At 42.1% G+C, this 16,722-nt stretch overlaps 1 protein-coding gene across 1 annotated transcript; it reads right to left on the bottom strand.

Annotated features, from left to right (window-relative positions):
- Positions 1-592: 592 nt before the first annotated feature.
- On the bottom strand, positions 593-11,299 carry DHRS9 (dehydrogenase/reductase 9). The gene is made up of 4 exons (XM_056861322.1): positions 10,951-11,299; positions 4,810-5,068; positions 2,596-2,759; positions 593-819 (listed from the first exon to the last, which is right to left on the bottom strand). Exons 1-4 carry the CDS (start codon positions 11,297-11,299, stop codon positions 593-595), a joined length of 999 nt encoding a protein of 332 aa, XP_056717300.1.
- Between the last annotated feature and the right edge of the window lie 5,423 nt (positions 11,300-16,722).

Genomic DNA, 16,722 nt, shown 5'->3' with positions numbered 1-16,722 from the left:
TCAAGAACAGCCTTTTATTGCATCATGGGGCCATGGGAGGGCTATGCCAGGAGCGAAAGTACCTTGTTTTTCAGCCTTGTAAGAGGCAAGGTCACACAGACCTCATTTAGGAGCAGGTATCCACACTGCCCAGCTACTATCTCCAGGGAGTTTCTGTTTTCTCCCTTTCCAGTTGAGCCATGCGGCCCATCTTTTGTTTATTAGCGACATGCTATAGGAACAGTAGAACGAAGGCAGAAAAAGTTTTTTTTAAAAGCTTCCAGGAAGGACTGAAGTATTTTCAAAGACTACCCGTTTTGTCTCTGTTCGAGTAAACTGCTGGTTTGTTTGACCCGTCAAATGCAAACCCGGTGCCATCTGGATTTGCCTTGAGAAACAAAGGCTATTTTTTTTAACATGTAAACAAGCAGCAATAAATTATTTTAGCCTTCATCACCAGATGCCTTTTTACCTCTGAACCCAGCATTAGTGATCTTTCAGTTGGAGCTGCTTTCAAATCGTGCATTTTTTAAAAGAATGTGGTTAAACAGCGACCGAGAAAGATCCAACCGGTTGAAATTACAATGGAAGCACATGGACAGAGGAACAGAAATTACCCGGCCGTTGGGTCTGCCAATTTAACTTTGTTTTTCATCAGTACATAGTCCTGCAGAACAGCTGGCATGTAGGAGAGGGGAATCCAGAAAAACTTAGCATCCCAGCCTGCGCTGTACCGGATCCGTGGATTTCTGCTCATTAAGGCGTGCTCCATACACTTCACAACCAGAAAGAGGTCCGTGTTCTGAAACCGCCTGACCAGTTTTTCTTTCTGTTCTGCATCTGGGAAGAGAATGAAACCGGGGTCAGAAAGGCATGCCGTGGTGGGCTGATTATCTGAGGACTCTTCATCCAAATAATCCCTTCAGCTCTTGGCATCCTTTCAAAATTGAACAGTAAAGCCTAAGGGGTTCCTTTTTGTGCTACGTCCCACCCCCCACACATACACACCCCGGAACACTGAAAAGCCTCATTCATAGATGCTGCACTCTTTATATGAGGTGATAATGGCTTGATGGAAGATGAGTGAGAAAGCTCACTTGATACTGTGCAAAGAAAATCAACAAATATAAATTTTATTTGCGGCTAGTATGCCAGATAAAACAGGTAAAACAGAAACTGACCATACAGAGTAGATGTTTACAACCAAGGCCAACAAAATTAGGAATCACCCAATTTTACATTTCCACAGATTAAGGAAGTACACTATTTATTCTCCAGTGTTGCATCTCTTGCTTATCTCCAAATATGTTGATGTCAAACAGATCTCTTGAGATCCCCTGCATTTTTAGCACCTCAACATTCCAGGTATATCCTAGCACCAGCTGCATATTTATACTCCCTGGAAAGGAACACACATAGGAGGGCCTATACACTGGCCAGATGTGCAGCCCTACCATCTGCCATATTAGAAGGGAGATTTAAGAAGATCCCCAGGGTGGAGAGACTTTGCCCGTGTAACACAGGGGAGCTGGAAACCATTGAGCATGTATTTTTTAGATGTCCCCTCTACAAACAAGTCAGCCCGCTTTAATATTATTGACCTTTTGATTAGGGAAATGGGCTCTGGTGATGAGGGTGAATGGACCAAAAGGTTTCTGCTGGGAGACAGCTCACCAGTCACTACCCAGGCCACAAAATACTGTGTAGTAGCAATGAAGCTACATTGCCTTAATGAATCAACTATCCTTCCGCAAAGTGAGAGGAACGACAGGATACCTGGTGCTTTTTATACCCACTCAGGTACCTCATTTTGGAAAGGAAGAGGAAAGAGTCTCTTCTCACCTGGCCAAGTAGGTTCCTTGCTATCAGTCATTTTAGTTGCCTACTTCACATTGAACAAAGGGGCAAGAGAAGGGACATGGACCACCAGGTGCCCAGCTGTCAGAGACTGGGACAGCATTGCCAACCCTTTCTGTAGGATCTTTGCATGCCATAACACCTCCCTCCCTGGGAAGGGGTCATAGCTCAGTGGTCGAACATCTGCTTTGCATATGGAAGGTCCCAGGTTCAATCCCTGGCCTCTCCAGTTGAAAGGGCCAGGTAGTAGGTAATGGGAGAGACCTCTGCCTGAGACCCTGGAGAGCCACTTCCAGTTTGAGTAGACAGTACTGACTTTGATGGACCGATGGTCTGATTCAGTATAAGGCAGCTTAGGCTTGCCACTTTCCTCTCTGGTGGCAGGGGATTCTCCACCACTAGCAGGCATTTCCCACCGCCATTCAGCTGGGCGGCAGGAGAAAAACGAGTGGGAAAATCAGGGGTGACAGGCAACATCCCGATGAGCCAACGTCGCTCTCTGTACACCCAGAATAGATGTCAGTGTGTCACCAGAACACTGACATCATTCCCAAATGCACAGGGAGTGACATCAGTGCATCAGTGGTGATGTCATTACATTATCGAAGAGGCCTCCCCCTATTCGGTAAGTCCCTGCTAATTGCCGGCCTTCTGCTGGCAACCCTGAGGCAGCCTCCTGTGTTCACACGTGGTCCGAAGCATCAATGTGAACGTTTGGCCTTTAATCAATCAGCACAAAGTAATCGCTTGTCTCCTTACCCTTTGCTAGATAGTCCTCGCCATACTGATTCCTGATATCAGAAGGAAGCTTGCTCCAAATGTCCTTTTTTCTTTCCCACACCTTGGTTTTGTCAGAGAGAGGAGTTTTGAAGAGCCCAGGTTCAATACAAGACACCGTCACTCCAAATGCTTTCATGTCTTGTCTGCAATTTAAAGATGTCATTACTTATTTCACTTTGTGTTGCGGGTGTTTTTTGTTTTACCTACACAGAAACTCTTGTAAAAATCAGTTAACCGATGAATGCTTACTTCATGTAACCCCCAATATCTATTAAGGTGCGTAAGGTTACAGTACAATTTATCAGTCCTCATCTCTGAGAAATTCTTCATGTTCTCATATGCTGACATCACTATCCTGATGCCTAGTTAGTCTAAAACTCCAGATCAGTTTTGAGTTTAAAGTTGCCAGGTCCCTCTTCGCCATTGGCGGGAGATTTTGGGGCAGAGCCTGAGGAGGGTAGGGTTTGGGGAGGGGAGGGACTTCAATGCCATAGAGTCTAATGGCCAAAGTGGCCATTTTCTCCAGGTGAACTGATCTCTATCGGCTGGAGATTCGTTATAATAGCAGGAGATCTTCTGCTATTACCTGGAGGTTGGCAACCCTCTTTGAGTTCCAGTTAGGGTTGCCAACTCCAGCCTATGAAATTCCTGGAGATTTGGGGGCTGTGCCTGTGGAAGAGGGAATTTGGGGAAAGATTTCACCTAAAATCTATGGTTTCCAAATAATTTACTGAAGCTTCTTCCCCCCCAGGGGAACTGTTCTCTGTAGCCTGGAGATCAGTTCTATTTCTGAGAGAACTTTAGGCCTACCTGGACATTGGTAACCTATATTCAAGTCTGCTGCATCCTACTCTTCGCAGCTGCTGTGTTACAACTTTTTTAAAAATGGACTTTGTTCCAAAGCGTACCCAGAGCGCTATGCAGCAAAAGGAGAAATTGAATTCAAGAGGCTATTCAAATACCTCAGCAGTGTTCCCTGATGTTTTCAGAGAAACACATCCCTCTTATTATATCACTTCCCGAACAGGCCAATCTTTGTGTACTGGAGCTCACACAAATTGCCTTCCATTTCCCCCTTTATTGGTTCCCACAAAAAGAAAGCACTTTACAACATAGAAAGATGTCAAATGGAGAGAGAAACAGTACAGAAATGGGCATATGACTGCAAACTGAAATTATCCTTCCTGCGTTTTAAAACCAATAGATGTATGAGAAGCATTGGGCTGATGAGTCCATATATGAGTGTCATTTCTCACACCGACAGAAATCTATAAAAAACATTGTCAATCCAGTATGAAACTGGAGCCATGTATTAGCCCCTTGGAAAGCAAAAAGGAAGGCTTACAAGTGGATCTGCTTGTAAGATTAACATCATTCCTTTTTTTCCTTTTGTCTTCCTCAGACCCATATATGTCTCCAATATCATACTGGGTAGACATATGATAATGTTCCATATATATTTTTTCTGTAGGCATGAGAAATGACTCCAGAAGGCTGAGTTTGCATTCACACAGAACTGAACTGATGACGTTCCCTATAAGGTAGACCAGCATCCTGAATGTCCCAGACCAGCCCAAGCTGGTCAGAGCCTGAAAGCTAAGCATGGTTGGCCATGGTTAGTAGTTGTTTATACACAGAGGGATCTTATAGGAATCTTCCTCATTTTTTGAGTCCTTCCTTCTTCACCTATGCATGTCTCTGAGCAGCTGAGCAGGCAGTGTGAGAATCCACTGGGGAAAAATAATGGAAGATTCTGACCCAGGCCCTCTCCTTGTGTCTCAGACCATGTGAGTTTCTCATGTGCTGGAGCATGAGTAGCTGGCATAGAACAGACTCGGAGGTGGCATCTTGACCATCTTCTGGGCGTGGAGTGGGGTCACTGGGGGTGTGGGGTGGGAGATAGTTGTGAATTTCTTGCTTTGTGCAGGGGGTTGGACTAGATGACCCTGGTGGTCCCTTCCAACTCTATGATTCTATGATTCTATGTGGGAAGGAGGAGGAGGGATGAAGGTATGGCTGAGCCCTAGGGGATCTTCTATATGTAGGCACTTGCCCAATCTTGGATGGGACTGAGCCTGAAAATGCATGTTTATGTTTAGAAGTGATATCTTAACAGTGATTTTTTTAAAAGACTAGAGTTCTCCCTTAAGCAGATGATCAAGCCCCCCCGCCCACCGCCAATTATTATTTTACCTTAAACTGTCACTGAAGGCCTCTACCCCAAATTTGGATGGACAATAGCCTCCTGAGCATATTGCTAGGCAGCCACCGACACTGCTTATATTTACTATTCTCCCTTTAGCTTTCTTCACCAAGGGCAGCATATTTAATGTCACGTTTATGAGGCCCATCAAATTAACTTCAATCGGCTCTCTAAAGTGCTCAATGTTCAGCCAGTCAGTCGGTGCGGATGGTCCCATTAGCCCTGAATTATTGATCAGGCCCCACAGACCTGTCGAGACACAAAAACAAACAAAAATATAGTTGGTCACATTCGCAGAGGAAGCATTTGGGGGGGATGATATAGGCATTGGTTATATGATTTGAAACTGTTTTCTAAAAGGCAGAGAATTAGAGAGTGAGACGTCCACAAACAGTAAGATCATAGCAATTAGAACCCAGAATGTTATGAACTGACCAACAAAGAATACTATCGGTTCTTGTAGGTTATCTGGGCTATGTAACTGTGGTCTTGGTATTTTCTTTCCTGAAGTTTCGCCAAAGAAAATACCAAGACCACGGTTACACAGCCCGGATAACCTACAAGAACCAATGAACTCTGACCGTGAAAGCTTTCGACAAAAGAATACTACGTTCATCTCTTCATTTGAGTTAGTGCCGTGCAGTGGGTTAGAGTGGTGGACTGCGTGGACCGAGTTCAAATCCACATTTAGTCATACATCTCTCAGTGTAACTTACCTCACCGAGTTATGAAGATAAAATGGAGGGGGTGAACACCACGTATGCTTCCCTGAGCTTCTTGGAGGAAGGCATGGGTAAAAATGTGACAGACTGCCCTTCTTATTGGCGCTAGGGCAACATCAGGGGAAGGCCTTGGCCTCTGTGCCCTGTTTGTTGGCTCTTCACTGCCTCCAGGGCTGCTGGCTGGCCACTGTGAAAGATAGGATGACCCTGACGGGTGAACGAGCTCCGATGGCAAGGGGGAGGCTTGGAGAATGGCTACTTCTTTGTTCTTGGTGGTGGGGGGGGAGAGCCTTCTCTCATTTCCTCAGTTTGCACCCCTTCTCTACGCCCCAGAGGGTTATATGTGTGTATAGGGGAGCAATGGCACAGCTCCCAGCCGCAAGTGATTCTTGTAACTGCTGCTTCTTTCTCCCTCTCCATTCCCGTTGGGAGCCAAACACCAGTGGCTGCTGGCAAAGAGCAAGAAAGAACAAAAGCGAAAAAGACCCCCCCCCCCAAGTTTCTAACCGACTGAGAGAACAGCTGCCTGAGGAAGGTCGGGGTTGAAACCAACTACTTTTCTCGCAAGACAGTCGGGAAAAGGGGAAAACATGAAGGACCCCCCCATCCCTGTTTTACCAATACGTTGGTATACCGGTATACTGACCACTCTGTATGGCCATTACAGGAGATGGCGGACATTTTCTGGAGTTCCACCGAGAGGGAGCTGGAAGGAGGAGTGGGAGGGGAAAGTGGAATGGGGGAAGTGTCGGAAGGAAGAGAAGTCGACCCGAGCGCTGAAACGCAGCTGCAGGAACTCACAATTGCTGCGCTTCTTTGTTTTTAATTGGGATAAAACTGGGATTGTATCACTGAATATTAACGGGCTCAACTCCCCTAACAAAAGAAAGAGAGTTTTTCATAGTTTAAAAAAAACAGAAGAAGGACGTTGTCTGTCTCCAAGAAACTCATATCAAAAAAGAACATGAAAAAATTCTACAGACAAATCAGCTTGGAACTCCATATCTTGCTTCAGCTAAAGAGAAGAAGAGGGGCCTAGCTATTTATATCAATGAGAAAATCCTGACTGTTAAGACCCATATAGCAGACCCAGATGGACGCTATCAAATTTTGATTCTTTATGGGCCAGATGGAATTTGTTTTACGATAGCACATATTTATGCTCCGAATGCTGCTAAGGAAGTCTTTTATGAAACGCTCTTCAAGGACCTTGCAGAATATTACCAAGGAGAAATTATAATTTTAGGAGATTTTAACGCAGTTGTGAACCCAACAATAGATAAGACTCATAACAGTACATCTGGAAAATTGCCGAAGAATGTCCTCAAACAAATGAAAGAATTCAACTTAATTGATATATGGAGAATGAAGAATCCTAGAACAAAAGACTTTACATTTTACTCCAATCGTCATGGATCACATTCTAGAATAGACATGTGTTGGATTTCCAGTTCAATGATAACAACTGTGGAAAGAATACAGATTGCACCCTGAATACTGTCAGATCATAATCCAATTGAATTGACTTTGCTAAAAGGCAGAACAGGGATCAGAAGATGGCGTTTGAATGATCAAATACTGCGGAGGAAACAAATACTCGAACAATGTAAACGTGATGTGGAGGAGTTTTTCACAATAAATAAAACTCCAGGCATGTCTGATTTTGTAATTTGGGATGCAAGCAAAGCATTTATCAGAGGGAGAATGATTGCTCTGAATACCAAAATTAAGAAAGATAAACAGAAGAAACTTAAAGATCTTCAAGACCAATTAAGAATATTGGAAAAAAAAGTTCAAACCAAGCCAGATAAAAGTACTTTACAAAGCATCAAGATGACCAAACATCAAATTGAGCTGATAGAAACAGAAGAAATTCAAACAAAAGTCAGATATGCCAAGCAAAGACTTTTTGAAAGAGCAAATAAACCTGGTCGTTTTTTAGCTAATCAACTTCGACAACAAGAGAAGATAAGGAAGATTATCGGGGCTAAGGCTAATGGGATAATTCATAATAAACAAGAAGAAATTGAAAGAATATTTGTTGATTATTACAAGCAACTATATGCGAAGGACGATTTGCAAGAAGACGGATTAAGAACTTATTTATCAGATGCACAATTACCTAAGTTATCAAAAGAAGATCAAGAGAGTCTCAATCAGAAGATATCGACTCAAGAAATTGTAGACGCTATAAATAATTTGAAACCAGATAAGGCACCCGGTCTGGACGGTATTACTCCACAATTTTACAAGCTGCTTGAACAACAACTGACTCCGGTTTTACTTTCTCTCTACAATAAAGTAATTGAAGATGGCAAGATCCCTTCGTCCTGGCAGGAAGCACATATTTCCCTGATCCCAAAAGAAGGCAAAGATCAATATCTTCCTCAAGCCTATAGACCAATTTCACTGTTGAACATTGACTATAAAATTTTTGTTTCTATAATCACTAAAAGATTCCAAAAATATGTTGGCAAATTGGTACATCCAGATCAAACCGGCTTTATTCCAAAGAGACTTATGAGAGATAACGTGCGATTGATTCTTAGCGCAATTAAGTACATAAAGTCCAAATCATTAAAAACTGCAATGATCTTTCTAGACGCAGAGAAAGCTTTTGATAACGTTTCTTGGCATTTTATTTCCAAGACTTTACAACAAATGGACTGTGGAGACACTCTTCTAACGATTTTTAATGCAATATATTCCGTTCAGAAAGCACGTCTTTTGATTAATGGTTCACTGTCAACAGAATTTGCTATCACAAAAGGTACAAGACAAGGCTGTCCACTTTCCCCACTTCTTTTTGATTTATCAATGGAAATTCTTTCGAATTATATCAGAAATGATCCAAAGATTAAAGGTCTCACAGTAGGAAACGAAGAACACAAAATCAAAAGCTATGCAGATGACGTTGTCTTAATCTGCCAGAACCCCGGACAAACACTCCCACAGGTTTATAATCATATTATGGAATATGCAAAGCATTCCGGTTATAAATTGAACAAAACAAAGACGAAAATTATGACCTTTAATACTTCAAAAGATGAAGACAATTATATTAAAGAAGTTACTGGTTGTCATATTGCCAAGGAATCCGTTAAATATTTAGGTGTCAATATATCTTCACAAAATAAGACACTTTTAAGGTCAAACTATTTGAAAACCTGGGAAAAAATAGAAAAGGACTTGAGTTCATGGTCAAAAATGAACATTTCATGGTTGGGTAGGATATCGGTGATAAAGATGAATGTACTTCCTAGACTGAATTTTTTGTTTCAATTTTTGCCGAGTGACATTCCAGATAGAACAATAGAAAGTTGGCAAAAACAAATTAACCGATTTGTCTGGAATGGGAAAAAACCGAGAATTAGATTTAAAGTGTTACAAGACGAAAAGAAAAGAGGAGGATTAGCACTACCCAATCTTAAATTATATTATCATGCTGCTTGTCTGACTTGGATTACAGAATGGATAAAATACCCTAAGACCAGACATCTCATTTTGGAACGAGCGGACCTTGGACAAGGTTTCCATAAAGTTCTGTGGGACACTTCAACAAAAATTCAAAAAGATAAAGCACCAGAAGATTGTGATGTTAAAACAGCGTTATCGAAAGTATGGAAAAAATATAAAAAGAGAATAAGTCCTTCTCCACCATCCATAATGTCACCAGTTGAAGCTTATCACGACAACGTTAAATTAAAACCAGGTGTCCATCTTACTTATAATCAAATGATCGAGCCCACAGGAGAAATTAAGACTCTGACCAATCTTCAAGAAAACTTTCAAAAATTGAACTGGCTGACTTACTTACAACTGAGGTCTAACTTACAAAAAGACTGTTTCTACCCCCAGCCATTCCGTGAATTAACAGAATTTGAGCAGATAATATCCAAAAATGATTCACACCTATTAGGAAAAATTTACAAGCTTCTTCTGAAATACGAAACAGAAGAAGAACAAGTGAAAATCAACATGATAAAATGGATGCAAAATTTTGGAGAAATGATCAATATGGATTTATGGGAAAAACTTTGTACTTCCGAAATGAAATACACCGTTTCTCAAGAAGTGAAAGAAAATTGGTATAAAACATTCTATAGATGGTATCTGACTCCTAACATGCTTTCTCAGATGACTACTCCCGGAAAGAGAGGTGCCTGCTGGAAATGCCAAGACACTGATGGTTCCTATTTTCATGTCTGGTGGACATGTCCAAAGTTACAAATATACTGGAAAAGAATCCATCAAGAACTTCAGTTAATGTTTAATATTAAGTTAACATTTGATCCTAAATTTTATCTACTCAGTATAGTACCACCTAACTTGCCTTCGAAATTTTATGATGTTTTTAAATATGCTACTACAGCAGCTAGAACGGTTTTAGCAAGAACTTGGAAACAAACTCTTATTCCTGAAATAGAAGACTGGAAAGAAAAACTATTGGAATATGCCAGCATGGCCAAGATGACTTTTGAGATAAACTTAAAATTCAATGAATCTACAGAGCAATTTGATGATAAGTGGGTGTCATTCTATAACTATATGAATTCTAGCTAACTGAATGAAATGTGACGGTTATGTATTTTTTAACTTGTTACAAATAACTGTTAAGTAACTTTAGACCTTCACTTAATAGATTACTAATATAAGCAGAATAATAGAATGATGTTTTGTAATAATTTTATTTTTTTTATCAATATAAGAGAAAGTCTTATAATATGTATTATAATATGTATTTGAGTATATTTTTTAATATTGTATTGTTTTTATACTTATAATGCTTCATCCCTTCCTTTTTTTTTCCTGTACCCTTTCAATTATACTAATAAAATCCTTGGGGGGAAAAAAAGAAAAGCAGGGGAAGTTTCGCAACGGAAGTGGGTTGGTGCCACAGGAGGGAAATGATCATGCATTTAGACAATGGAGATTCGCTACATTCACGGGAGAACTGCAAGACAAAACAGCCATGTGTTAACGGCCTTTGATTAGATTGCCAGGTCCAAACCTCCAGGAGGCTGCTGTACCTGTAATGGTGGCACCCAAAAAAATATGTCACCAGTTAGTAGGGTTGCCAGGTCCCTCTTCAGCCCCGGCGGAAGGTTTTTGGGTGGAGCCTGAGGAGGGCGGGGTTTTGGGAGGGGAAGGACTTCAATGCCATAGAGTCCAATTGCCAAAGCGGTCATTTTCTCCAGATGAACTGATCTCTATTGGTTGGAAATCAGATGTAATAGCAGGAGATCTCCAGCTACTACCTGGAGGTTGGCAACCCTACCAGATAGGGCTGGGGGCACCTTCATGGCAACACTACAGTCCATTACAAGTAAAGCAGCCCTTTCAGAGTCTGGCTCTGGCAACTCTATCTGCAGTGAACTTAAGGAAGAATTCAGTTATTCTGGCACTTACCTTTTTCCCCTACTTCTTTTTTAACACTTTCTGCCACCAATCTGACGTTATTTACATCTGTCACGTTCAACAATAATGTCTGGAGCTGCTTGGAAGCAGCCGCTTTGAGGTCGGCAGCTCCCTTTTCTGTCAGGCAGGCGGCAATCACCCGGAATCCTTTCTTATCAAAAGTCCTAGCTGCCAGATGTCCAAAGCCGGAGTCGCAGCCTGTGATGAACACATATTTCCCTGCAAGATGGGCAGCGCTTAAATTGACGTTTTCGTTCCATCTCCGCCACAAATAGTAGCAGGCTGACAGCAGAAACACGTACAGAAATATTCCCAAGTTATTGTCTTCAGATAGAAACATTCTCTAGTAACTTTTGCCCTGCAAGAAGGAGAAACAACCGCAATAAGAGCTCTCCTGGCGCTAGGACTATGCAAAAATTGTGGTTTCCTCTACCACCAGAGGAAGCTGAAAGAAAAAAGGTGCCTGTTTTAGGAACTAGAAGTTTGTGCCGCACCTTTAGCAGCTGGGAAAATACACAATGTCTGTGGCCAACAAAACGGTGACCTTGAATATACTACAGAGCAAAAGCTACCCCACTCTGTCAAAAACTGCCATGAAGCCATTCACTCTTAATTAAAATAAAATGTAGGTAAAGACTATAATTTTATTTTAATTAAGAGTGAATGGCTTCATGGCAGTTTTTGACAGAGTGGGGTAGCTTTTGCTCTGTAGTATATTCAAGGTCACCGTTTTGTTGGCCACAGAGCCCCGTGGCGCAGAGTGGTAAGCTGCAGTACTGCAGTCCAAAGCTCTGCTCACGACCTGAGTTCAATCCCGACAGAAGTCGGTTTCAGGTAGCCGGCTACAGGTTGACTCAGCCTTCCATCCTTCCGAGGTCGGTAAAATGAGTACCCAGCTTGCTGGGGGTAAAGTGTAGATGACTGGGGAAGGCGCTGGCAAACCACCCTGTAAAACAAAGTCTGCCTAGGAAACGTTGGGATGTGACATCACCCCAAGGGTCAGGAATGACCTGGTGCTTGCACAAGGGGACCTTTAAAGACTATAATCCGATACACACTTATTTGGGACTGGAGCGAGCGCCAATGAACTCAGCCGAACACATTTACGAATAAGCAGGCTGCTAATATACTTGTATACTCAAAGCGCTTCATGTGTATTACCTCAGTTAACATTAAAGTGCAACCATGTAAAGTAGGCCAACAAACTCAACTGAACAAAACAGGCAACCATAAGATTACTCTGTTAATAAAGAACTTTGTGTTCAGATCCTGAATATACTACCTCCAGAGAATTATGCTGCTGAAGACGAAGAGTTGGTTTTATATGCCGACTTTCTCTACCACTTAAGGGAGACTCAAACTGGCTCACAATCACCTTCCTTTCCCCTCCCCACAACAGACATCCTGTGAGGTAGGTGAGGCTGAGAGAGCTGTGACTTGCCCGAGGTCACTCAGCTGGCTTTGTGTGTCGGAGTGGGGAAACAAATCCAGTTCACCAGATTAGCCTCCGCCGCTCATGTGGAGGAGTGGGGAATCAAACCTGGTTCTCCAGATCAGACTCCACCGCTCCAAACCACCGCTCTTAACCACTACACCACACTGTACTCAAGGAACGTCACATTGCCTAAGACAATGCTTCCCTCAGCCCTGTAAGGTAGACCAATGAACTCAGCTGAACAAAATATGCAACCATAGGATTACTCTGTTAATAAGGTGCTTTGTATGTGTTCAGATCCTGAATATACCACCTACAGTGCTTACAGGATAGGTCCACATCTTATCTTTCTACATAAATGGCCTAAGTCTGTTCAGAGCTGAGCTCATGCAACAATGATTTTGCTGAGTTACTCAACACATTGCTGACTTTGAGCTGCTGGCGCAGTCTCAGAACACTTTGTACAAAGACCTAGAGGCTAGCTGAAGACAAATCTCAAACAACGTGGCTGAACAAAATCTGGGTTTTCTTTGCATGGTCACCGTGCTCAGGTGGCTCTGAGACTCAGAAAAAGATGCCTCTTTTTATACGACCAGCATAGTTCAATATGCTTGCTGTCTGCTTATCGGCTGAGGTGCCCGTTTGCAAAGCAGGACATTGCACAGTTAGCATTGCAAAACGTACTACGCAGATGTGTCTCTGCTTTGGCTTCACTCGCAGATTGCTGAACTGCCGTACCCAGTGGTGCAATCACGCACTTGTTCAGCAGCATGCTCATCGGAACGGAAAAGAATTTTGCAAGAGCCACTGAAGAGTGGGTCTACACCGCTAACGTTATAGATAGAAGCCGTTCCCTCGAAAGAAACTTTTCTTTAAAAAAGGAAATGAACCCTCCCAATGTGGTGTAACCATGCGTTTACTCAGGCTTGTTTTGGCTTTAAGATTATAAGTAGTTTCACAGTGAGGCTCTCCTAATGGAAACTACGCAAGAGGTGCTAATCTTGCAGCCGCAAGGCTAATTAGCCCTGACCCTTTTAAAACACTTTTCCCCCCTCTTGATGGCTGTTTTTACTAGGAACTTTTGAAGGTTTTCCTTTGCTTGTTGTAAATTGAGAGCATTTGGGGTTTTTTAACATATTTTATTATGTATTTTGTAAAACAAACAAAACAATTACAGACATACACATTCACACAGTCTTCTTTCACCCTTTTCAGGGTTCCGGTAAATAATAGCCTTATCAAAGATTTGCATTTTATATAATTAAAAAAATAGAAAAGTTAATCTACCTTAATGTACAGTTCTGTAATCATAGCCATTATATCTGCTTTTGTTATAATTGCATTCTTAGCTATTACCCCTACTTCCCCTTCTTCACTTAAAAATTATACAATATTTATTTTAGCTATTCTTGATTGTATTTATCTCCCCTTCTAGTTTTGCAGCACTTTCTATTTCTACTTTTTGTTACATTTAATTCAATTATGTAATCGTTTCAACTTGAACCACTGAGAGCATTTGGTTTTCATTTAACTCTCTTTAAAATCAACCTTGGTGTTTTGTAAAACTGTGCTTATGGGTGAGTACAATTTACCCCAGAAACGAACCGGAGGCTGGAGAGACAACCCTTGAGGAAAGGGAGGCTCTCAGTCTTATTATCCAATGAACTGCACCGTGCTTGCCTGGAATTTGAAGGGCTGGGGTCAGCATTCAGGGCCAGGGCGTGAGGTTGCGGGTTCATACAAGATAGTTTTAGAGGATAGCGTGTTGGTCTGCAGCAGAACAGCTGGATTTGAGTCCAGTAGCAACTTAGAGACCAACAAGATTTTTGGGGCATGAGCATTTTGAGAAACCAAGCTCCTTTCATAGGCTTTCCAGGTCCTGTTGGTCCATGGGTGAGAGGTTTCTTGGAGTGTGTGGTGCACGCGTGCACCTGGCACACGGTTTACTCGAAAGTGATGTGGATGCTCTATCAATCTCAGTCGAAACTCTGGAAACCACTGAGTTTCGGCCTAAGTTGCTAGAGCGTCCACGTCGCTTACGGGAAAACCCTGAAGCAACATAGGCTCGTTGTGCGTGCGCACATGCCCGCGGTGCCCGCCTGCCCTCATCTGGTCGGAGGGAAGCCCGGTGGATTGGCGGGATTTTACCCGCCACCATTGGGGACTTGGCAACCCTATCCCTTCACCAGCTAATACCCTGAAAATCTTGTTAGTCTCTATGGTGCTACAGGACCCAAATCTAGCTTTTTTACTATTAAGTAGTGCTGTTTTTATAAATAAATAAATAACAACATAAATAGGTAGATAATACAGCTATTACTATGTAAACAAACAATATTTACAATCTATTACCACCTTATATAATCAATTATACACAATGTAACATTTCATTTCTTGCACCGGCCTCCAGATTCATTCTGTTCCAATATAATACCAAAGGTCGCCATCTATTCGTAAATATTTCCTGTGTATATACTTTCGTTTTGCAAAGATGTTTATTTAGTAACACAATATACCACGACTTGCGCAACCATGATTCAGTGTGTGGTGATAATTTCCTTGTCAGTTCTGAGCTCCTAATATTCTAGCTACCACTAATAGGTTTTTAATAAGAATCTCATGTCTTATCTGCACATCCTGAGAAAAATCCCCCGATAAATGGATCATATTAGCTTCAATCTCCATGTTGTCTTGGAGATAAAATAATACACTCGCTCTGGAATAAACTTATCAGCGTGTAAAAGAAAATTGCAACAGCCACTGAAGAGTCATTTTGGACCACATGTTATCAACCACAGTCCTTCTCCTAAAGAAGCCACTAAATGTGGTGTAGCATACTGGTTCTTAACCTTTTTTTATCTTATACCCCACCAATCATTCTATGAAAGATTCTGGGTTAGGAACTCCACTTTTCCCAAGAAGGCCATTTGTATGCTTACAGGCATTCTGTTATTAGATTTATCATTCATGGCAAATTTTAAGGACATTAAATAACAGAAACAGAATAAATCATCTGTGGCAGTTAGGGGCCGCAGAAAGTGCCACATTGAAGACATTCGATGGTGGGCAGGGGCAATGGGAGAATTAGGAGAGCCACCACATGTCAAAAGTGACCACTAGCATGCCAAAAGGTCATAGATGGATAATCCGTGGCAGGTAGGGTTGGCAGGAGACAGCATGTCACAGTGGCTGGTGAACTTGGGAACCGATGGAAAGTGAATTCTTAGTAATTGTTATGAAAACCCTGGGTCCCACCTAGAATACTTCGTTGTCTCACAGGTGGTACATGTACAATTGGTTGAGAGCCACCAGTGCAGGAGACTTTCTGCTTAGCAGGTATGTTATGCGGCAGTTGTTTTATGTGAAGGTTTGGGTCCTTTGCTCTGCAAGCAGAACTGCGCTGCATTGACAATGACTGCTTTTTTAAAAAAATAGATAAAATAACAAGAATACAAAAGGAAAACACGCCCCCCAGCAACCTCAGCAGAGAAAGGCAGCAACAACCATCCACTAACCCAATCCTGTCTCCAGTTTATAATCAGTGAGGTAGGGTGAAGGAGAAGGGTCTTATCACAACAATCTCTGAGAAGAAAAACCAGAATGAATAAGTCATACTGAGGTCTGTGTTTAGTTCTCCTCATTAAAAATATATACACAGCTACAGGGGAGGAGATCGGATGGAAGCCATAGCATGTGGAGAGGGGGAGAATCAAACTTTCCCCCACAAACCATTTCCCACCTCAAATCAACCCCCAAATTTGCCCCATGAATGTAAACATACAGGTATCCCGAACAGCTACTTTTAACTAAAAAAGAAAACAAAGGCCAAAACAAACTGCTGGGAGAACGGATGATGGATCTCAACTAGGTTCTTCCTATGCAGAGGGAGTCCAGGTCACCACAGCATCAAGTCTGAGGCCATACAATGCAATATAATGAGAACTGCTAAGCAAAACTATTCACACAACGAGTGACTATACTCATTAGAAAGAACAGGATTCCTGATTTATGTAACCTCCCTCCAATGTCTTCAAAGTTCTTTACACACATTATCTCATTAATATTTACAACAGTCTGGCATGGGAGACAGATGTTATTGTTCCCATATTACAGATGATAAAGGAGAGGCAGTGACTTTGTTAAGGCCACCTCGTGGACTCTGGGTAAAGGGACTGCCAGGACGCCTCTTTCACTCTTATCAGCTACGCTACACCAGTTTCGCGCTTAGCAAAGTATCAACTGGGTGGGTACTTACTTAGCCAGTGAAAGACAGAGAGATGCCAAGTTGTGCTTTAGACGACAGCTGCTGGTGTATGCCTAGTCAGAGA

This window comes from Euleptes europaea, chromosome 15 (assembly GCF_029931775.1).
Source record: "Euleptes europaea isolate rEulEur1 chromosome 15, rEulEur1.hap1, whole genome shotgun sequence".
NCBI classification, from domain to species: domain Eukaryota; kingdom Metazoa; phylum Chordata; class Lepidosauria; order Squamata; family Sphaerodactylidae; genus Euleptes; species Euleptes europaea.
The sequence above is the reverse complement of the archived record's forward strand: the minus strand, read 5'-3'. Positions and strand labels throughout refer to the sequence as shown.

What these genes read in the sequence shown, in the direction of transcription:
- DHRS9 (XM_056861322.1), bottom strand. Translation starts at nt 11,299, where the DNA reads ATGTTTCTATCTGAAGACAATAACTTGGGAATATTTCTGTACGTGTTT. An exon ending in AAAAGAAGTAGGGGAAAAAG is followed by an intron (nt 5,069 to 10,950) that starts GTAAGTGCCAGA and finishes GTGTCTCGACAG; the next exon opens with GTCTGTGGGGCCTGATCAAT. An exon ending in GCCTTCAGTGACAGTTTAAG is followed by an intron (nt 2,760 to 4,809) that starts GTAAAATAATAA and finishes TTTAAATTGCAG; the next exon opens with ACAAGACATGAAAGCATTTG.